Here is a 23023-nt window from a genome sequence, read left to right on the forward strand (position 1 = left end):
CTAGGAGCTACTGCACTACAAATAATCAAACAGGTAAATTTTTTGTTAATAAAGTAACATTTCTTCCCCTGAAAAGCCAAATACAAAAAAAAAATCACATTTTCAGTATTCACTGTGCGCTCCCGTTATTTTAAAATGGAGCAATGGTTCCCCTTCTCTTCTAGAGGAAGGGCCAGAGTCCCACATCCTTATGCTGAGTAGCCCCCTAACTTTTCAAGCAGTCCTAGTAAAATCAGTGTGTTTGTGTAGCAAAGCTGCCATCCCAGCCCACCCCTTGTGTTCACATATAGCGCTGCAGCAACTTTTGCCTCAGTTTCCCCCACAGTGCTTTGTCCTACTTCAGTTGTAGGAGAGGCTTGGCCCTGCAACCAGCCCACTTTACAGTGTCCAGCCCCTTCTGGGGCCTCGGAGCCTGTTACTAAAGTCCATCCAAAACTATGAAAACCACCCAACCTTCAGCCCAGCCACCTCTTCCTCACAGACACACCTCAAATGCTGTAGTCTTTCCAGGCCTCATCACAGGTTCCTATGCCTGAAACATCCCCACTACCCAGGGGCTGGCATACTCCTCCCCTTTCTAAGCAGTTCAGGCAGGTGGCGCTCAACCGAGTTCCTGCCTCCAGTCAGACCCAGTTCATTTTGGGAGTGGCCTGTCTGCTCCTCTCCCCTTTCTGAAGTTCAGCCTCCTTCCAGGCTGCTCCTAGAAAATAAGAACTCCCCACTTCCAACTGGGCTCACCCAGCTCTTTATGGAAAGCCCCCAGCACTCCCCCACCTGAGTCTGATAACTAAGTTGAGCTACCTGGATCTCCAGCAGATATGTGTATATGTGTGGGTGGGGGAGATAGTTGATCCATTACAGGCTAAACCCTTAAAGGGCCAGCCAGCCTGTGACAGTGCATAAAGGTGGCAGAATCTGGCCCTACATTTGTAACAAGGGGAAATGTCCTCTACATTCTGTGTTTTCCTTGCAGCATATTTACTGTTAATAGGTTTATAAATTATCCCACAATATTTTCACTTTTAAAATATACTGTTACTTGTTAAGGGCTTGATCCAATGCCCATTGAAGTCAATGTGTGTCCTTCAATTGACGTCAATGGATACTGGGTAAAGTCCTACGTGCTAACAGGGTGCTCAGAACTGAATGAGATACAGAAGGCAGTGTCCCTGCCTTCAATCTTTAATATTAGAACAAACTCCTTTTGTTCCCAGGACAATCCATGTGTCAGCACCTGGTCTCATTGAAGTCCATAACTGGAGCTTTGTTATTGACTTCAATGGGAGTAAGTCTGGGTCCCATGTTTCCTGGTTCATTCTCACCTTGAACTTAAATGAGTGTGGATGTATAGTCTTGTCTACACTAGGTGTTCTTCTGAACACTGGTATTTAATGCTCATGTAGACGAGACTCTAGGTGACTTCCAGATTTTAAAACTAATTTGTCTACACTACGGACGTTACAGTGAGACAACTGTACAGCTGCAGCTGCGCCTCTGTAAGGTCTCCTGTGTGGCCACTCTATGCCAGTGGGAGAGAGCTCTCCTGCTGACATAATTAAACCACCCCTAATGAGCGGCGGTAGCTATGTCAGCAGCAGAGCGTCTCCTGCTGACATAGCGCTGTCCACACCTGCGCTTTTGTCAGTGAAAGTTTTGTCGGTCAGGGGTGTGTTTTTTCACACCACTGACTGACAAAACTTTTACTGACAAAAGTGCTAATGTAGACAGTCTAAGCAAGTTTAGATGATGCTTCTTAAAACACCAGAGGTTCCTTGGAGCTCTGGCTTTACTGGGCTTCTGCCTGTCTATCTCCTGACTTAAAGAACTCAGAGATTCCTCATTTCCATTTTGCATTGTCTGCAAAGGCCAGGAGTACCCACTAGGCTGACGGCTCTATTTAAATACTTGCTATTGTTAGTTTGTGGCTTGTCAAACTTTAATGGGTGGCCTGTTGTGCTAAGTGTAACTCTCATTTACAAAATAGACCTAAGAAGAAAATAACTCACATAAGATGAATGGCACTAGGGATTCCAATAACCACAATTACCATCTCAGATAGCAAAGAGAAAGCTGCGCCACAATCTTTTCACTTGTCCACAAATAAAATCAGTGTGTGTGAAGTAACACCAGCTTTCACCTTCCGCTACACTTAGCAGTAACCAGTCCAGCCAGCTGGCACCTCTCCCCTTCCAGCCAACCTGTCTTTGATATCTGTCAGCCTCTGGCTACAGAGACATCTGGAAGTTATTATCCAGCAGAGCGTATCACAATCCCATTTACATAATATAATATAATATATTTTGTGTTCCTGCTTAGCTGAACATTTTGGATCGCACTAATATTTGGGTAAATAAGCCGCCATTCTCTGCATATAAATAATATTGTGTCTTAAAGTGTATTCTTTAAAGATTATTAATTTTATAGCGATCAGCCCTGGAAATGAAACATTTCCCATTCAGTGCTGAAATATATTACTCTTGCTTCGTGAATAAACAATAACCACGGTGGGAGGAGAGGGAAAAGTGTTTTCATTTCCAAAATATCAATATTATTTATGACTTGCTTGTGTTTTTCTGATTTGTTAGTCTTATTATTTTCATTGCCTCTTTATAGCTTTGGGTCAGACACATTTCAGAAGATAAATAATCTGTTGTTTTGTTTTGTTTTTATTGTCAAACCCAATATTTTACTGAGGTTAGATTTTTTAAAAAATAAATGACAAGTCTCTAGAGAACAATCTTCAATCCAATCCTCCAACATATATCTCTTCTTCCTGCACACCAATACACATTTTGAAAGGTGGCACCATTTCCTTCCTCCCAGCATATCTATTTAAAAGTATTTATTCTGAAGCATTTTAGCTGGTTTCCATGGTAGCTATGGGAATGACAGCAGAAAATGCTATTTACCAAACCACAAAATAAAACAATGAAAATATATCTAAGTTCTTTAACAAAGAGAACACGAGAATGGTGCTGAATAAACATGTGCATGAATTCTGTTCTGAGGAGACAACAGTTTGCTGACATCAGTGATGGTAGCAGAGGAAGAATAAGGCCCTTTTCTCCAAAATACACCTTTTTTCTACTTTTGATCTTTTAGCAGTGAGAGTGATTTCATTTTGTGTTGTCACGCAGCATAATGAAAGGTTTTCAGAGCAAAAGGAGAATTTATTTTAGGGTAATTGATTCTTTTGTATTTAGGTCATTGCTGAATTCGCCAAAGTTGAAGGCGGGGGGGAAATGTGGTAGAAGGCTGACCCTTCTTATTTTAGACCTTCTTTTACTACAGTCAGTTTAGTTTAAGCTGTTGTGTTGGAACTGTGCAGGTGAGGAATCCAAAATCTGTTTTTCTCTGTTGTTTTCCTATCGGAAGACTATTATGGCTACTTATCAGCCATATTTACAAATAGTTGTAAGCTCTGTGGTGAATTTAATCAAAGATAGCTTCACGTCACGTCCCATTAGCATCAAAGCATAAATTGCTATTCATGAATGATTTGTGTCAAAGTGCTCTGAAAACTGGCATTTTAGCAGCAAGATGTTCCAATGTGCACAGTACTTCAGCAGGGGCATTAAATTAATGTGTTTGCAGAGAAGCCACTAATTGACAATAAGATGTGATTTTGGCAGTGTATTTCCACTTTAAAGATAATGAACAGTGTTCAGATACAGAGAAGATCCCCCTCTGCTCCTAAAACTATATTAATAATTTCTGGTGCAAACAGGAATAGGAGGAACCAATCCAGCCCGGATATTTCAAGTGCCAAATCAAGCTGTTTGATCATTGCTATTTACAAAAGCAAACAGTGGAATCTGAGTATTTGTGACCTTTATCAAATCTGGCTACACACAGTCAAGAATGTTATGTTTGGTTAGGAACTCATTAAACAAAATTACCTCTCAGTTTATAGAAACCGTACAATTACAGTATAAAACATTTTTAATTAAATCAGCTAGTTAAGCAAAAATTTATTACTTTCTTTTTTTTATCAGTTAACAGTGTGGCTGTATAGAACAGATCACATTAGAGTCAATTAGTAAGAAAAATTGTCAGATTTGGCAAGTCACACAGACTTCCAGAAAACATCAGCTGACAGACAGGAAAAAGTTTGAGCGAGATTCTAACAGAGCCATCTTCCCTTAAAGGAGGAGATTGTGCCCTGCAAAATGCGCACACATGTATTATGCATGCCAAATCCATCACTGGCATGAGGAAACCAGTGCGCTTATGTGACCAAACTGTGCAACCGGCTGTATGCATGTGCTGTTTGTGCTGTGCATGAAAAATGCCGTGTGCATGCAAATGTAGGATTCTGCAGTCACAACGAGTGCGTGTGCATATTATGCATCTGGCGGGTTGGATAGGCTTTTGAAAATTTGGTTCCCTCTAACTAATAACGCAAATACAATCATCTTTGTGGAGATGCTTCTTAACACTGTACAAAAGCTTCTTAACACTGTAAACCAGTTTAGGAAAGAAAAGAAAGATGGATATCGGATACATCTGAAAGCACAAGAGAGAATTTTTAGGGAGCCAGAATGCCCCTCAGCCAATCTCCATGATTCAAACTCGTCCCCATCCAATGGCAGGAGTGGGCGGGACAAGTTTCATTACCTTGTTGCCCTGTGAGTTAGCCCATCCCCTGTGCATGGGGGAAGAGACTGGTATGGGAGGGAGGGAAAGAGAATGAAGCAGCATTTCCTCCATGTTCCATATACACATTCTGTGGCCCAGCAGGAGGGGGAGGGGAAAATACAGCAGTGTGTATGGCGCTACCCCTGCTTCTCCTGCTTGGGATCTTCCCCCTGTATTCTCCCCCGCCCCATCCAGAGAACAGAGAAAGGTGTGTTTCATTGCCCCCAGACTCGTCAAAGGCACATCCTGGCTGGCAATGGCGTAAACAAGCCCTATTCTGAACAAGTCTCTTTTTTCTTATTGAGGTATTTCAATCTTTTATATATGTGATCCAAGCGGTGGAAAACACATTAGACAGCTAGCGAGGGTAAAACTCCACAGATGATAACGTAAGGGCTGTAACTCGGGAAAATAGCCTTAACAGTCAATTGGCACTGATTCCACAAGATTTTCATGTTCATGGTGTGTAGCAGCTGATTCTACATCTGGTTCCTGAACGAACGCCAAAATGAGATGGGACGTAGCAGAACGTAGGCAGGGCTTACGTGAGTATTGATTTTTTAGACACAGATATCTCTACTTTTTTGCTTGTGCTGGTGCATATGCATGTATTTGCAAGGTTTTAGTTGCACAATTTCCATTGACTTCACAAAATCCCTCTTCAGTTATGAGAGCTGGGGAGGACAGGGCAGGAAGACAATAGGATTTACAAAGAGAATAACTGAAGTAAAAACAGATTTCTCCTTGGATAAGTTACTGACAGCAACAAGGGTTGCCATAACACTTCTTGTATCCCCAACCCCTTCTGCTGTGAACTCTCTTCTCTGTTTCCGTGATATCAATATTAATGTATAGAGTGATAATTACAGAAAAATTAAATACAGTAATGAAGAGAAAACAGTCTGTCACAACTGATTTCATGGGTTTCAGCACATATGTATAAGGGGTGAAAACGATCAGCTTGCCCTTTATGGGCCAAATCCTCAGCTGGTGAAAATCAACATAGGTCCACTGACTTCAAGGGATTCAAAGAAGTGGGTGGAGAGGACTGGCATGATAGACAGCAATGAGGATCTCAGTAACTGCACTTTGTATAGACTGGAAGGGGAGGTGTGGAAGGCTAGGAAGTAGATGGATACAGAATCATCCATAGTCTTTAGGAAGATTTCAGGGTGTGCACATATGAAACATGGGGTATTCTGAAGACTGATATCTTCAGCTCTATCACTGTTTACAAGCATATAGTTTTCGTCCTTTGCATTTGGTTAATTGAATATGCATTTGATAGAAAAACACGTTCTTAGCAAAGCCAACAATGCATAGCTAATTCCAGATAAGTAAAGCCAACAAGCTGACTTTGTTTTCTTCTAGAATATTATCCCACTCAAGTTTATCTTTTCATAAATGCTGACGTGAGCTATAAGGGCCTAATATTAGTTCCATAAACAACAATTTCTTGTTTGCAAACTATACCCACAGGTCCCATTGACACTTTCAATTGCAACAACAGCCAGTCAGATGAGAACAGTGTGAAAAACTTTATCTTAAGTATTTACTGTTATGCTAGAATATCGCTCAGTTTCCTCTGGGGTAATTCAGCACTCCAGTGGGAAATATGTGACCTCATTTGCATTTTCTAATTGAATTGCTATCAGGTTTCCTGCAAGACTGAACAAAAAAAAGTTCCTACAGTTACTAACACCACTTGTACTCACCAGAAAAAAGTTTACCTTCAAGTAGTTGCTAAGAGAAAAAAAATTCTCTATGGCTCATAAAATGGGTTTTATACTTACCCTGACTTTTATCATAATCTAATGAAACTTAGATTCTGTAGTTAAAATCCTTGTATTACAGTGGTGAACACTGAAAATTTGTCAGGCCAGCGATGCCTAGGATAAATAGCTGTTACCTCATGTTTATGCAGCATTCCTTATCGATCCTTCAAGAATGAGGTTATGTTATCTCTAAGGTAATTAGCAAATTTTATGGGTGTAAAACAAAAGAGAGGAAACAGAGCCATAGTGTAAGCGTTGCTCAGCTCTAAAAATGTCAGTTTTCACCAAGAGCAACCATGCTGCTGTTACTGAGATACATGGATAATAACAAAATCTCTAATTCTCCGGTGAACAGCTTGCAGGTAGACTGCAGCAGCAGCACAGTGCCCTTCTGAATTCAATGGCAGCCTCACTGCAGAGCAGCCGTCTACCAGCACGCTGTCCATTGTGAAGGCTTCTCAAATACCATGATGTTTCTGCCTAAGCTCCATCTGTGGCCCCTGTTGTCACAATATTTGAGTGCCTCCCAATCGTTAAAGAACGCATCCTGACAACACTACAGCAGGGCCGCCCAGAGGTTTCGGAGACCCCTTCCATAAAAAAATAGTTGCAATACTATAGAATACTTGTGGGGGCCTCTGCAGGGCCTGGGGCCTGGGGCAAATTGCCCCATTTGCCCCCCGCCCCCGGGCGGCCCTGCACTACAGAGGGGTAGGGCCGTGTTATTATCTCCATTTTAAGTGACTTGCCAAAGAGCCCACACCCAGAGAGTGCATGGCAGAGCAGGGATCTGATCCTATATCTCCTCAGTTTCAGGCTAGTGCCCTAACCACTGGATCAACCTTCCTCTCTATAAGGGTTGCACTGTAGTAATCATTAGGACCCACACCTTTTCATGTTCTCTGTATGTATATATATCTCCTTACTATATGTTCCATTCTATGCATCCGATGAAGGGGTTTTTAGCCCAAGAAAGCTTATGCTCAAATAAATTTGTTAGTCTCTAAGGTGCCACAGGTACTCCTGGTTTTTTTCATTCGGACAAGCTAACTTTTGAATGGTAGGCCAATAATTTCCTTATGGAATTTTAATTCACTGATAATTCTGAACCAAATTTTGTTTCCTCCTTCAATGAATATGCTGGTGGGTGGGGTGGGGGTGGGGGTGGGAAGGGGCGGAGAAGCAGAGGAATATGACACTTCTCTTTTGCCCAGTATACCTCTGCAAGAGTCAGTCATAGTTGGTCTGCAATCCCCAAGGAGCATGAGGAGTTACAGGTCAGTGCTAACCAGCCCCAAAGGGGATGTCTGTGTTAGGGATAAAGGCCAGCAAACTCTGATAGCAGAGGGCTGGGTAAGAGACTTAATACCAGCAATTTTTAATGATCCAGGAGCTACAGATCACCTACACAAAATCGCTCACAGATTTACAAAGTAAAATGGATGATTTTGATGGTCTACACGAGTGTTTCTCAACAATTGGTCCGTGGATTGGCGTCGGTCCCTAAAATCTCCCTGACACAATTTAGGAAGGCAGCAAGCCGGTCCCTAGTATCAAAGAGGTTGAGAAACACTGGTCTATACCGCAACACAGATCACACGTAATGGTTTGTTGTTCTCAGGAAACATTATTGATATTTATTTGAAGTCTTGCAGGTGAATCGGAAAAGTCCCTAAAACAGTTTTTGTAAAAGCATTTTTGCTTGAGTCGTATTATACCTTATAAAAATACATTTCAAATCTTTTCCCGTAAAAGCCATGAAATGCTGTATATTAGGGTCGTGGCCTGAAACTGGATATTGTTGGTTTTTAGCACCACATTGTTATCTTTGAAAATAATCTCATGATGTTGTTCCTTTCTTTGGTAAACAAAGTCTTATTTTGCTTGCAAAAAGCATAAGGATTTAAATAAAACACAAGTCAGATGCCTGTGATGTGGCACAATAAAACTGTCTGTGACCTTGTCATTAGTCTTGTTTTCCACAATTTTTCAGCCTCAAACTATACACTAATAAGGCTTTTAGAAAGGAACGATATGAATTTTAAAAAGCTGTGGCTCGTTCTATCTTGAACCACAGTTCAGTTTATATTAACATTAGAGGAATTTCCAGTCAAATATTTTACTAAAGCAGAAATGTACATTCTCTGGGTTTTCCCAGAGTGAGAAGAAACTGTAGTACAGAGGCTGCATTACTTTGTTCCCCAATATTTAATCACTGTTAGAGAGAAATGGGCTTTCTTTTGCAGAGCTTTGTGATGAATAGATTTTTTTTTCCAATTCATTGGCAACTCTGAATTTTTTTAAATCGCTTTTAAGCTCAAACACAAAATGACATTTTTCAGAATTTTTAATGAATCAAAAAGTAAAACAAAATTTGTGCATCTCCAAAATGAAACATTTTGATTTGATTTCAAGAGTTTTATATATTTTTGTTTGGATTTTCTAAAATAAAATTAAAGGACATTTTTGAAAGAAAAAGTAATTTTGAACCAAAACATTTAAAATGTATCATTAGGAAAAATGTCAAAATGAAACTGTTTGATTTCTTAGGATTATTTTTTTTCAACTGAAACAATTCAGTGAAACCAACACAAATTCGTGGAAGATTGAGATGTATCTGTATTTTTCTCTGAAAAATTTTGCCTAGCTGGATTCTTTTGATATAATGTACAGGGCTTAGTTATGTCTTGTACAAGACAGAGCAATGCTGCAGAAGATGGAGCAGGTGGTATATGTACATGGCTCAAAGCCTTGTAAAAGTTCTGGGTGGCTACAGAAAACAACTCCATCTAAGTGCTTTCTACCATTTATAATTAATGGAGACATCCTATCTCCTAGAACTGGAAGGGACCTTGAAAGGTCATCGAGTCCAGCCCCCTGCCTTCACTAGCAGGCCCATGTACTGATTTTGCCCCAGATCCCTAAGTGGCCCCCTCAAGGATTGAACTCACAACCCTAGGTTTAGCAGGCCAATGCTCAAACCACTGAGCTATCCCTCCCCCCATGTTTCCCAGCAGGTGAAAACTGTCCCAAAAAGGATGGGAAGGAAGCAGGACTGTGACCGCCCAGAGAGGACTGGGTGTACTTGGGGAGTTAGAGGCACTGTCATAAAGCACGGAGAAGGATTGTGGCCTCTCTGAGCTGCCCCTGTGGTGGGGTGGCTCTGTACCATTGTCGTCTACACTACGAGCTAGGGTTGTGAGTCCCTTGCTCACGTACACGTACTCGCGCTAGCTCTCATTGAGTTAGCGCAGGCGTAAATAACAGTGTTGCCGCAGTAGCACTGGTAATGGCAGTGGAGGCTCAGCTGAGCCATGTGTGAAACCAGTAGGTATGTACTCAATACGGCTCAGCCATGCCTCTGCTCCTGTGGCTACACTGCTAGTAGCTCACTGAGAGCTAGTGTGAGTATGCGTACACAAGCAGGAGAAATCACACCTCTCACTCAGAGTGTAGACATAGCCTAAAGTCCATGACGTAGCCCTCAGACTGCAGGGCAGGGACTGTTCCTTCTTTTTTAGTCACCATGCACATCTATGATGTTAAATATATAATAATTAATACACTTGAGATGCGATGTCTCATGAAATTTCCCTTATGTATTGGTGGTTTTTCTAAGGCTTAGGAACTGGCCTGGGTTATTTAACTCCAGGGAGAAGGGACGTTGATGCTCAGCAGACTGAATGCCTGCCACAAAGGTGCCATGTTGTGCCTGGTTGCCCTTTTGGCCACTGAGGGAACTAGAGAGTGTTGCTTATGAGTCAGAAACAATGCTCCAACCGTTGTTGTCTTCAAAGAAAACAAGCTAAAATATTTTCTCTTGATCCTCACTGTGGGAGCACGCTGCATTTCCATGGGACTTTAGAGACAGACAGATTGTTCATTGCCAGACATTTATTATTATAAAATCACTGTAGAAAACTTCATGGGTCAAATTCCCCTCTCAGCTGCAGCAGTGGAAACAGAGTCAGTGGTGTTATTCCAGATTTACATCACTGCAACAGAGCAAAATGTGACCCAGGGTGTTTTGAGAAAAGGTTGCAATTAAGTTCTGGAAGGCAGTTGGTCACGGGGTCTTATTGCTATTCATTCATTCGAAGGCTTTATTTCCAGTGGAGGGACAATCTTAACTGTAAACAGCAAAGAAATTCTAGTAGGAAAAATTCTATAGACTAAAAAGCTTCACTATATACCGGTATATCAGAACCAGGTGATCACTTAAGACTATAAAAGTATGAACTGAGGAGTTTATTCTCCTCTCTAGTAACACTAAGTGAAAGCACATGTGTCAGCAGGAGAATATACTGCTAAAGAATTGTTCACAAGATGTTGGCCATGGCTTGTGGCACTACCTATTTGAAAACCTGCCCTTTAAATACAGTTGTACAATACATGTAGTTCACATTCATATTATGTGCAACTTCTTTGAGAAATAGGCAACATAACAGGAAATAGGTCTAGGTATATTTAATCCTGCCTCAGTGCATGGAGATGGCCTAGATGACCTCTTGAGGTCCGTTCCAGCTCTACATTTCTATGATTCTATGAAACACCACAAGAGGCAATTTTAATCAAGGAAAGACAGCCTTAAAGGCCTTTACCTTGTGTCCATTGTGCTGTGTTTTCTCCCCAACCAGTAATCTGACCATTGTCTCCCATCTCTCTAGGGTCTGGTGGTCCCATGCAGTTACCATAAACACTGTCTGCTTCAAGGGGATTTGCACCTGGTGGGCAGCATATATGGTCCCATCTGTCCTCACTTTGAAGTCCAAGTTGTTGGTTTCGAACCGAATTCCATTGTTCCCAGGACAGTCACTAAATTTCACTAGAATAGGAGGCAAGAGACAGAGAACATGCATATCAGATATAAAAAGCAATCAAACACGAGTTTCAGACATTTAATTTTCAGCCGCATGCTCTATATCTCTAATAACCATCAAGGAAATGATTTAACTGTTTCTTTGACCTTTCAGGAATGCTCTTGTGCTTTATCTCCATCCCCAGGGAAGAAGCTGCGGGCCATTTTTAAAGTATTTGATACAGTTTCATTCGATCTAAAACACAGCTGTTCCCCATTTCTACAAGTGGATTTCTCCCTTGTCACCATTATCTTTTACATTCAACTAGAGTCTATTACCCCACTGTGGGTATTCTTTAGACAAAATGTATTTTTTTTGCCCAACCCTTCAACAATTTACCTATGAGACAGATATGTATATATGCTCAACTAAAATTTAAACACCTGTAACAATTCCATTATCAGAATAATAAAAAAATATTTTTTACACAAAGAAAAATTTTAAATGTATCCCTCTGCTGGAGTTGGATAGAACTGTAATCTCTCGCTGATCTGACTGTTCGGCATATTACAGTCAAGTGAAAGAGTTGGAACTCTGAAACAAGCTACAAACTGCAATGTACAGTCTCTCTCTCTCTCTCTCTCTCTATATATATATATAATCAGATCAAAGTTCTCTTATTTATAAATCTTTGTGTATTTTAAAGTAGAATTAATTTAAAGATGAGATTGAGAAGCACTTTTTATGCATGCCATGCTGAATATCACAAATGTTAGGTTAAAAACAAAACAAATCACCCCATATTAATTAAGCAACACAACTGACAGATTAGATAAGATTTGAACCGGCAAAGCACAATATTTTTGACTGCTCCAAGAAGCCACCAGAAAAAAACATACATGCTATCAAAAGAAACACATTACAGCAGTGAAAACATTTCAAGTGTTGCAAATGGATATACAGCTATCTGTCTTAGGTACTTATACGGCTGCCATCACTGTCCTATGTGAGCACCTCACAATCTTTTATGTATCTATCCTCCTAATACCCCCCAAGAGGTCAGACCCCTTTTTACACAGGGAATAGAGACAGAGAGACACTTAAGATATGTCTTCATAGCAAAGAAAAACCCATGCCCCTGGGACTTGGGCTGTGGGGCTGTTTCATTGCTGCATTGACCTCCGGGCTCAGGCTGGAGCCTGAGCTCTAGGTCCCTGGTGGGAGGGTCTTGGTGAGTCAGCTGGCATGGGCCAGCCGCAGGTTTTTCTTTGCTGTGTAGACATACCCGTAGGATTTTGTCTAGACAGGGACACTCAGGAAAATTAATCCAAATTAACTAAATATATGAATTTAAAGTGGATTAGCTCAGCAGCATTAAACCCCTGTGTGGATACTCTCATTCAGAACTAAATTGGCTTTAATTCACTATAGCTTAATTCATTCTGGAAGTGAATTAATCTAAACCAAATTGAGGACTCTTTAATTCTGAACTAGAGCATTCAAACAGGGGCTTTAACTAATCCACTTTAAATTCAGACCTTTAGTTAATTCAAATTAATTATCCTGAGTGTCTCTGTCTAGACAAGCCCTAAGTGACTTGCCCAAGGTCACACACAAAGCCAGTGCTGGAGCAATGAAGTGAATCTAGGTCTCCTGAGTCCTAGACTAGTACCCCAACCACTGGACCATCCTTCTGCTGCATTATGCAAAGTGCATCTCTAAATGGGTTTAGTATCGAGATCATTTCATAACGGTGCTGCTTACAAGGGCTTTCCAGATTATATATTTATTTAAACCATGTTAGTACATTTTTAAATCTATATGCTGTTGGAACTGTCAGCTAATGCTGCCATAAATTATGAGGCACCAACAGCAAGTGTCACATTTTGCTGATAAAAACACTGGATAAAGTTACCTAGTATTTAAAAAAAAACGTGGGTATCAAAGCAATTATAGTGGGAGGATTTTGTTTTTAAGCAATTTCACTGTCACATTTTACATGATTTAATTACTGTTTATTCCAAAACCCAGGGGGAAAAAGCTCCTCACTGTTTTGTTTTATAAAGTGTGTTATTCTCTGACTTCACCTTTCATTGTTGCTTGGTTTGCAGTAAATAACTTCTACGCCTGTCTCATCTGGAATATTTCAATTTAAACCTCTCCCCAGTTATCTGTGCCTCCCACCTCCGTGACTCCAAATATTTTTTGCATAATAGGAACGGTCATCTTCTGCACTGCTATACGTTCAAACAAAAATAATGACTTGGTTTGTCTAAGAAATAGAGTATTACATTATTGTTAGCTTTATTTTGGTTATTATTGGTACGTAACTTTGAACAGCTCTCTACAGAGGTTTGGAAAGGGAGGTACAGTCCGGCCTTTAAGAGTTCACAGTCTGCATCAAACATAGACACTGACACAGGAACCAAATAAAGGAATTTTCTGCGGCCCTGGCTCTGAAGTTCGTGGTAGTCTCAGGTCCAGTCACTGATGCCATAGAAAATGGAAGATGTGCAGTAGCTTGAAGCTCACTTCTTACTAAGGCAAAACTTCTGTTGAGATGAACAGGAGTTTTGCTGGGGTAAGGGATGAGGAACGACTACAGAATTAGGCCTTACATGATGTCAATAAAAATTGGAGGTTGCCTCAAGCCGCAAAGTTTTGATGTGGAACTGAATCACAACGTTCTCAACGTCTGTGGCTCTTTGGAGTGAGCGTTCTAACTCACTTTGAATTACTGCATATACATATAGAGACTGAGCCAAAACCCACTGAAATCAAGAAGAGTCTGTCCACTGGCTTTAGACTAGGCCCATAATGAGGAATACCCTAAAGTCTGAATAAGTATAAACATGTAAGGTTTGCATGGCATCACTCACAACCCAAGCTACGTTATCACCAGAAAACCATTAAGTATTTAGCATTTTAGGGGGAGATTTCAATGCCACTATGGGATTTAGAGACTGACTTTCAATGGGACTCCTGGTCCTAAATCCATTAGGAGCTTTTGACAATCTTCCCCCAACTCTCAGCCATGGTAAATATGTCAGAACACACTCAGGGCGTGTCTATATATTTAGTTTGCAGCATGCTGGAGTGTGAATCTACCCCTCACTAAGTGTCCGTGTAAACCCTGTGGATGTGCACTAACAGTTCCTTAGTGCACTTTAATCTACTCCTGTTTCAAAGCACTATTAGTGCCCAGCTGGGCCCACATGGGCAGTTAGTGAGTGGCAGGCTAGTATAGGGTAGATTTGCACGCCATCTTGCTGCAAACTAAGGCGATGTCTACACTCGAGAGCTTACAGCGCAACAGCTGTACAGATGCAGCTCCACCACGGTCAGATCTCTCGTGTAGCTGCTCTACACCGATGGGAGAGGGCTCGCCCAGCAACAGTATTAAACCATCCCAATGAGCGGCGGTAGCTCTGCCGGTAGAAGCTCTCCCACCGACGTAGCGCTGTGCACACTACCATTTATGCTGGCAGAACTTATGTGCTCCCGGGGGTGGTTTTTTCACACCCCTGAGTGACATAAGTTTTGCTGGCATAAGCGGTAGTGTAGACATGGCCTAAATGTTTGTGTAGGCAAGCCCTGAGTGTACTATAGCTGTATTCTTGCCATTTATTTATTTTTATACTGCTCCCACCCAGCACTCTATGTACTGTACAAACGAAATCTGGGAGCATTATTAGCCCCTGATTTACGTATCATAGAATATCAGGGTTGGAAGGGACCTCAGGAGGTCACAGTAATGGAACTGTAAACTCTAAAATCCAAACAGGCACAGTGATAAAATTGATATATTAGAAAGAAAGAAAGAAAGAAAGAAAGAAAGAAAGAAAGAAAGAAAGAAAGAAAGAAAGAAAGAAAGAAGCTATAGTGGTTGCCTTTTATAAACAATTCAACGCTTAGTTTGATTTCATTTAAATTTAAAAAAACACAATGTACAATGTGAAAACTCCCTTCCTAGATGTACCTATTGATTCAATATTCAAAATACTTAAACATCTGTTTAAGACACAGTGCACTGCTCCAATATGCTGCTCTAGTGTCATATGTCACTGTGCCGACTTTTATGCTCCATTATCTGAAAATGGCTACCTCTTAGACAAAGTCCCTCTGTGATTCACTAATTGCTTCCATTAGTTTAAAACAAACTCGACTAGACAGAGAGAATCCTGAGAGAAATTAAGACTAATTTTTTAAACAAGCAACCTCTCTGCTCCACTTTGTTCCTCTCAGATACAACAGGTAGACAAATACACAGAGATTTATTAAATACAAGGAAGTCCTCCCCAACTGAGATCTTAGAAGGGCAAAAAGACAGAAGACTTCAAGGAGAGTATGTGGACCTCAGCCCAGCAAAACAGCCTGAGTAAGTATATTAGGCCAAGTTCATCCTTAGTATCAGTTTATTAGCTTCAAAGGAGAGACACTAGGGCTGCAGTTAACTTATTGTGAGGACTATACTGTGAATCCTTCACTCAGACTGGTGAACAGTTACCTACTCCATTGTGGCTATGGGGGTATCGGTTTACCAATGTCAGGGGGTCACCATCTGGCCCATTTGGGTCTCTCTTATGACTACTTACATATGCCCTAAAGTGCTGATCTAGGATTGATCTGAGAGATGCCAAGGACACTGACTTCAATGAGAGGTGTAGCCACTCAGCCCCTCTCAGGATCAGGCCCTGAGTGACTCACACTAATGCTTTTGGTAGCACTTTCATGGCTCACCTATGCATCATGCCCTCCGATACATACCAATGTATTTATGCCCTACATCTGATGACACATCATGATTGTGACAATCTACACTATTATGGTCACCATTTTTACAAAATTATGATAAATCTTGTCAAAGCTTAAATTCTCTATGATTAATTCCCGGAGGGGCTCCCCTCCCCCCAAATTCGGAGCTCCAGGCTTTAGCCCTCTGGGGGAAAGGGGAGGTGCCGGGGCTCAGGACTTCAGCACCTGTGCTGCGCGGCACAGGGGCTGAAGCCCTGAAACCCGGCGCCTCCCACAGGTTTGAAAATATTTACTGAAGGTCCGCTCTGGTGGACTCCGGCTGAATTTAAGCCCTGAATCTTGTGCAAAGTATGCCCTGTGAGGTATCATTGGAAAAGTTATAATCTATTGAGCATCACTATCCTGCTAAACTGTGTGTATCATCATTGCATTTGAAGTTATGAAATGTTGTTCTATGTTTGTTACTGAAACATGTTGTGAGTCTGAGGAATGCACATAGACCAGCCCCTCAGAGGTAACAAATGACAGTGAACAAAAACCTTACATGTCAAGCCTCACATACACAAAAGGTGTTAGCAAAAGATTTGCAATTCACCTGAGAGATGCTACAAATCTCACATACAGCACAGACTGAGTGTCTGCACCCAAGCGGGGGGATATTCCTAAATGCCAGGTGGAGAGTATGAATAAGTGACAGTGACATCACCACTTCACCTCTCCTCCCCCACCTAAACTGAAGGCAACAAGATTGTTTGGAAGACAAAAATATTTGAATTGGGGGAGTGGTCCGAACTGGAAAAGCTTTCCAGTGAGCACAGACTGCTGTAGGCTTTTAGGTAAGAGAAGCCTTGTTGCTTCAAATTTGACTTAACCTGATAAAGTTTAGGAAATAGCTTGCGTTTTTTATCTTTTATTTCCTTTTGTAACCAATTCTGAATGTCTATGTGTATACCAATTATAATTGCTTAAAATCTATCTTTCTGTAGCTGTTAAACTTATTTTAATGTTTTATCTAAGCCAGTGTGGTTTTGATTGAAGTTTGGGGAATCTACTCAGGTTACAAAGGCTGGTGCATATTTGTATGGTATGACGAACTAATTAACGAGCTTACTCTAGTCAACGGGGTCTTGAGCAGTGTAAGACGCACATTTCTGGGGTGCAAGGCTGGGGTTGGGGGAATTTGCAGGTGTCTCCCTGTATACAGGTTTCAGAGTGGAAGCCGTGTCAGTCTGTATCAGCAAAAACAACGAGGAGTCCTCGTGGCACCTTAGAGACTAACAAATTTATTTGGGCATAAGCTTCATGGGCTAGAACCCACTTCATCAGATGCAACCTGATGCACGAAACCTAGCCCATGAAAGCTTATGTCCAAATAAATTTGTTAGTCTCTACGGCTGCCATAAGGAATCCTCGTTGTTTTCCCCTGTATACAGTTTGTGAATGGCTGAGAAAGCCTGGATATAACTTTGGGTGTGCCTTCACATACTAATGTCTATGTGAGAACAAAACCTGAAGGAGCTGCTTGCCACTAGCAGAGCAGTGAGAGGAGTACTTTGAGCAAGATAGTTAAGGGGCACAGCAATTCCACAGTCTATATTGTACCTTGGGGCATGTCACAACTGTACATTACAAAAACTGCTTCAGTAAATTATGGAAAGCACAAACAACATTGATGGGAAAAAATTCCTCTCTTGGATTGTTTTATCCGCTATTTAGATCACAATTGCTGTGTAATCTCTGCTGTGGACTCTCCGGTACCTTTTGAAAGGGGTATAGAGGGATTCAGCCAGACAAGTCAAACTTTAATGAGCGTTGTACAGCTAAATACTTTGAAAATTTATCTCACAACAATTAAATCCAAATGTCTTTAATGGAAAAGCCCATCACACAGACTCATTAAGATTGAAAGGAAGGTATTAATGTTTTATGGTCGCTAAAGAGATGAACTTGCGTGAGGGATGGATAAGATTGTCTCCGAGTTTCTGCGTTCACCTTAGGTGGAGGTTGGGTCACAGTTAAGGTAGTTTCAGGAACTTTAACAATGCATTTTGTATATTTTGTGCCACAAGGACTCCTCGTTGTTTTTATATATATATTAAAATTTTACAAATTACAGTCCATTAAAGTTAAGCACTGGTTTGATTGCTTTCCTGAATCAGGATGTCTGTATATACTGTATGAAATAATATTACATTTCAAATAAAAAATACAGCATGCACCTTATAAAATGCACTTTATATGATGCTCCTATGGAACACTGCCTCATTCAGGGTGCACTTGAGGAGACAAACAGTGAATGCTACAATGCACTGCTCCATTCAAAGTGCACGTTACTCACAAATGAATGCAGCAGGGTGCCACAGAATCCACCCAGTCCCTAGGATTTGCAGAGTTTGTGGGTGGATATCATTTTTTGCAGGACAGCAACCTTCAGCCACCAATAAAATGCTGTGGGGGAATCTCCGGGAGTAGATCCTTTTGGATATTTCCTCCCCATGCCCAATTTTCACAGAGTTTACAGCAGAAGGAAGGAACTTCCTCGTTTGTAGGACGTTTCAGGGAGCCAGGGGAAAATGTTTCACAGGTCATCGGTGACTGAAAGCTGGAGACTACAATGGAAATGCTTAAGCGACCTTCACCATAGCTGATGCGACTGCTCCAATCACACTATATATACTAGCACACAAAAATGCAAATATGCTTCCATGTGGTATAGCAGAATTGCTAGCACTCTACTCTGAAACCCTATTATCATTACACACACACACACACACACTCCTCACCGCACAAAGAGCATGCTTTTACAGGATTTTACAGAATTTCTACAGCATTTATCTTGGGGAAAAAAGCACATTACTCTATTGTAATAAATACTACGCCAATCCATCTTTTAAAATTCCTGCCTCCCCATTTTGCTTTAATTGATACAGAATTAAACTTTAAAATGTACATGATGCCCAATAACATTGATCTTTTTTTCTATAGATAGCTCTACATTTATGTCATTTGCAGTTGATGCAAATCTTGAATTAAAAAAACAATCAAAAGACCACTGGCTATGTTTACCACGCTCAGATCTCTGTGGACTTGAATCTATCTTTCTTTGACCAGTTTGAAGTCTAAGGAACACTGTATGAATTTAACATTCAAATGCAGCGGCATCAGTAATTAGGATTTCAGATAAACAGCAGAGCCCCACATCTATCATTTTTACAGGATGGATTTTTTTTTTAATATACTGTGGATAAATGTTCAGTGATGCTTATCGAAAGCTTATGCTGAAAACACCATCAAATGCTGGATGAAAAGAAAACCAGTAAGGCATCCTCATTAGCAGGCTTTTAGGTTTAACCCTTTACCCTCATCATTTTTAATTGCTTGCTCTATGAAAGGAGGCAATATGACAAATCTGATATGGCGAAATAGGTACTGAATGCCAGGCAGAGAAGTTGCAGCAGTCTGCAGCAGTCTGCCCGGAATCTAAGGAAGAAAAAAGTTGTATCTTTCTTCAAACAGGAAATGGTGTAAAAATGCAACAAGTTTATGAATTGTCCTTTTTTTTTTATTACTTAGCTTGTTAGGCTAACTGGACAGGCTCAAATGATCACACAGTGAACATGCAAGATTTTCTGTCTACACATTGAACTTGTTGGACACCAAAATGCCTCAGAATTGGTTTTATGGGGGAAGGTCTGCTTGCATTTAATTTGGCCATGGACACTATTCACCAAAAAATTAGAATTAAGCCTTATCCTTCTGAGTTCAAAACAGGATACATTTTTCTCATTTAATCTTATTTAACTACAACGGCCACTTTTTGATAAGCCAGACAGTGCCACATGTCCAGGAATAACTCTGCGCCTTTGCCAGGAGTTGGACCATGGCAAAACAGCAACCTGCAGTTCAGGGCACCGTCCCCCAGGGAGCACTATTTTCCACCATACAGTACTGTCCAGTAAAGGCACCCATATTATCCAAAGAAGTGGGTTGTAGCCCACGAAAGCTTATGCTCTAATAAATTTGTTAGTCTCTAAGGTGCCACAAGTACTCCTGTTATTTTTCCATATTATCCATGTAAACCGTTCCCTTGGTTTTAGCCAAAAGGCTGAAAAATGACAATGTAAAGCAGTCTCCTTTCTCCTGGACTTGAAAGAGTCATCTTATAAATTCTCCTACCTACACTAATATGCAAAAGTACACTCTGCATTAGGAATCAAACTCTGATCCATTAACTGCCCCGCAAACACCCCACTTTCCCTAACAGTGACAACGGAACAGTCCATTAACTATTTAATTGTATTTGCCTCCTTTTCTTTTCAGAAGACAAGGCTTAGAAGCCAGAAGATACAATTGACAAGTTCATCTCTGTACAAACGGTGCCTTTATTTAGCACTACATATATAGCAATCTGCATGGAACTTGTAGGAAGGAGCACCGTTTCAAGGAGGGAAAAATTTGGAGACCAGCAAGGCAGTCTGTTTGCACAAAGCTTGAATGCTAGCTGAAGTTGCAGCACCTCTGTAACGAAGTTCTTTTAATGTAAGCCAGTTTCGTTTTACAGGCATGGAGTGCTCTCACGTTATTACCCAGCACAAGGTGCATAAGACACTTTATAGTGTAAAGGTGTCTCTTTTCATAGACATTCTTTGTGAGATCTTTAGCAAATCACTTGCCCTCTTGCTTTGATACTTGTGGCCCAATGCTACAATGCATCTGCATTCAAACCTCCTATTGATTTCAATGTAGGGTAACCAAATAGCAAGTGTGAAAAATCGGGACGGGGGTAGGGAGCAATAGGTGCCTATGTAAGAAAAAGCTCCAAAAATTGGGACTGTCCCTATAAAATCGGGACATCTGGTCACCCTGTTTCAATGAATCTTTGTACAAGGCATGATGGCAGAACTGGGTCTTTAGGATATACATTAACAGCCTTTGTTTTCCATATTACAGTGCCATCACATGAGCCATTTGGAGGAGGCTAAGCTAAGAACACTAAGACTCCGTAATCAGAAAAGAGGTCACCATACATAACAATTTTAATCTCCCCTTATAGGTATTAGTGGGATATTTATTGCCCCAGAAAGCATCTATCTTCTGAAAAAAGGTGAGACCATTCAGTCAAACAGGCAATCTAGCTAGCAAATCTTCTTGAGTATTTTATAAGTAAGTACATTGTATTTATGGGTGGTGTTCTTACAATCTAGCAATGTTCATTAATCAGTAATGTTAAAAAAATTGGAGTATGTCTCATTGTAAAGTTTTATTTGTTTGAAAACAATGAGTGTGCAATAAATTTTTTGGCCAAATTTTCACAGGTTGCTTGATCAGACCTTTATTGGTGTTCATGCAATGACATGGTACCTATATGACTACGTAGTATTACACCCATCTTAAATATGAGCAAACTGAGGTCAAGTGAATTCCCCAAGGCCCCGTTGTGAGCCTATGGCAAAGCTAGGAACAGAACCCTGAAATTCTGACTCCCAGTTTCCTGTTCAAATTGGTAGATCACACTGCCTCATTAACCCCTTTATGATTATACCAAACCTAGGAAATGAAAGTTTGGGCTGAAAACATGTTAAGCGACTTCCTCCTGCATGCCACAAAGCAAGGGGAGCAGATTTTTGCATACCGATCCCTCTCCCTGAAAAACATTCCTTACTTAGCCTAGGAAAAAAGGGAAATGGACAAGCACCAAATATATGTTGTTTTACCCACCCTATTGTTAAGAAATCTTGCGGATATATACGAGAAGTTTAGTTTTATGGAGCCCTTCTGGGATTGTTTGGTGTGCATTACAAAAGCTAATGGTGCCAGGTTGAAGAGAAGATGAGAACTTTAGAATGAGATTCTGTTTTCCTTTAGCCTGAGAGAATGCATTTAGCTCTATGCAATTTTTATTATCTCTAAAAAGTACTCTATACAGGTGGGACAGTCTTCTTTATAGCATTCAGAGATCTGACTGGTAATACTAGGTTTTTAAAACAAAATACAAATACTCAGCAATGCCATTCCATTTACAGCAGCTGCAACGTAAAAGCAAAATAAAAAAAACCTCTTTCTCCCTGGATTGTTTGTAATGAGTCTAATGCTATAATCTAATACCATAACTGGATTTTTTTCTCACACAGACAATGAAATACCCAAAGCTCTCCTTGCTTTGTAGAAGACAAATCATGCATAAATAGAAAAAAATGGTAGCACTAAAACCCGATAAAAACAATGGTTTGTTGTTGTTTTTTTTGCAAGATATCAACCTGATATTACTAATTTTATGCATTACATTTTCAAGAATGTCCCCATTAAAATATTGCACTAATAAACTCTGAGTGTCTTTATTTAATATTTATAGCACTGTGGGCAAAACAAAGTCTACTGGTAAAAGGAAAAGCAGCAATTCAAACAACGTTGTTGGTAAGTGTGTGTAATGATCCTATCCCTGGTGATCAGGTTTGACAGCATGCAGTTTAAGAAAACATTTTGATATGGCATATGAAATGTGTGTGTGTGTGTGTGTGTGTGTGTGTGTGTGTGTGTGTGTGTGTGTGTGTGTGTGTGTGTGTGTGTGTGTGTGTGTGTATAAGAGAGAGTTTGGATTATTAACTAACTGTCCTGAGTTTAAAAAAAACACAAATGAAATATCAGTGGGTAGGGAAAAAGAGCAGTTTATGGAAGGTTATATCTATAATCGGTCTCCTTCTGGAAGTGTATTTCTATTTGAAATGTATAACTCTTATTAGGAAATCCCACTATTTCCCCATCCAAATGAACCCTCCATTGCTCCCAGTATCAAAAAGCTGTGCATCTTAATTTGGGTGAGTGTTTACGGAGCCCCCGTCACCACTCTTACAACTAATGTGACAGCGAGAATTCCAGATGCTGATCACAGAGGCCGATCTGAAATGGCTCCATCATTTACAGGGAGAACATGGTTAATTCCTAATGACTTGCTCTTGATAGGCCCAATCCAATGCCCAGTAGTGTCACTGAAATTGATCAACTGCAACAGATGTTGAATCCGGGGTGTTTTTTTCCTAATTTTTCTTCCTGAGAGGT

At 40.6% G+C, this 23023-nt stretch overlaps 1 protein-coding gene across 2 annotated transcripts in view; it reads right to left on the minus strand.

The window, feature by feature from the left end:
- The window catches only part of CDH4 (cadherin 4), a 650110-nt gene that overhangs the window by 232305 nt on the left and 394782 nt on the right, over positions 1–23023 (minus strand). The window contains exons 3-4 of one of the 2 annotated variants that reach the window (XM_065414320.1): positions 11015–11238; positions 4251–4253 (exon numbers count right to left, since the gene is read on the minus strand). In XM_065414320.1, coding sequence (XP_065270392.1) covers positions 4251–4253; positions 11015–11238 — 227 coding nt within the window. The remainder of the gene's footprint in view (positions 1–4250; positions 4254–11014; positions 11239–23023) is intronic. The other variant, XM_065414321.1, reaches the window with a different exon arrangement.

Source organism: Emys orbicularis, chromosome 12, assembly GCF_028017835.1.
Source record: "Emys orbicularis isolate rEmyOrb1 chromosome 12, rEmyOrb1.hap1, whole genome shotgun sequence".
Classification (NCBI taxonomy): Eukaryota; Metazoa; Chordata; order Testudines; family Emydidae; genus Emys; species Emys orbicularis.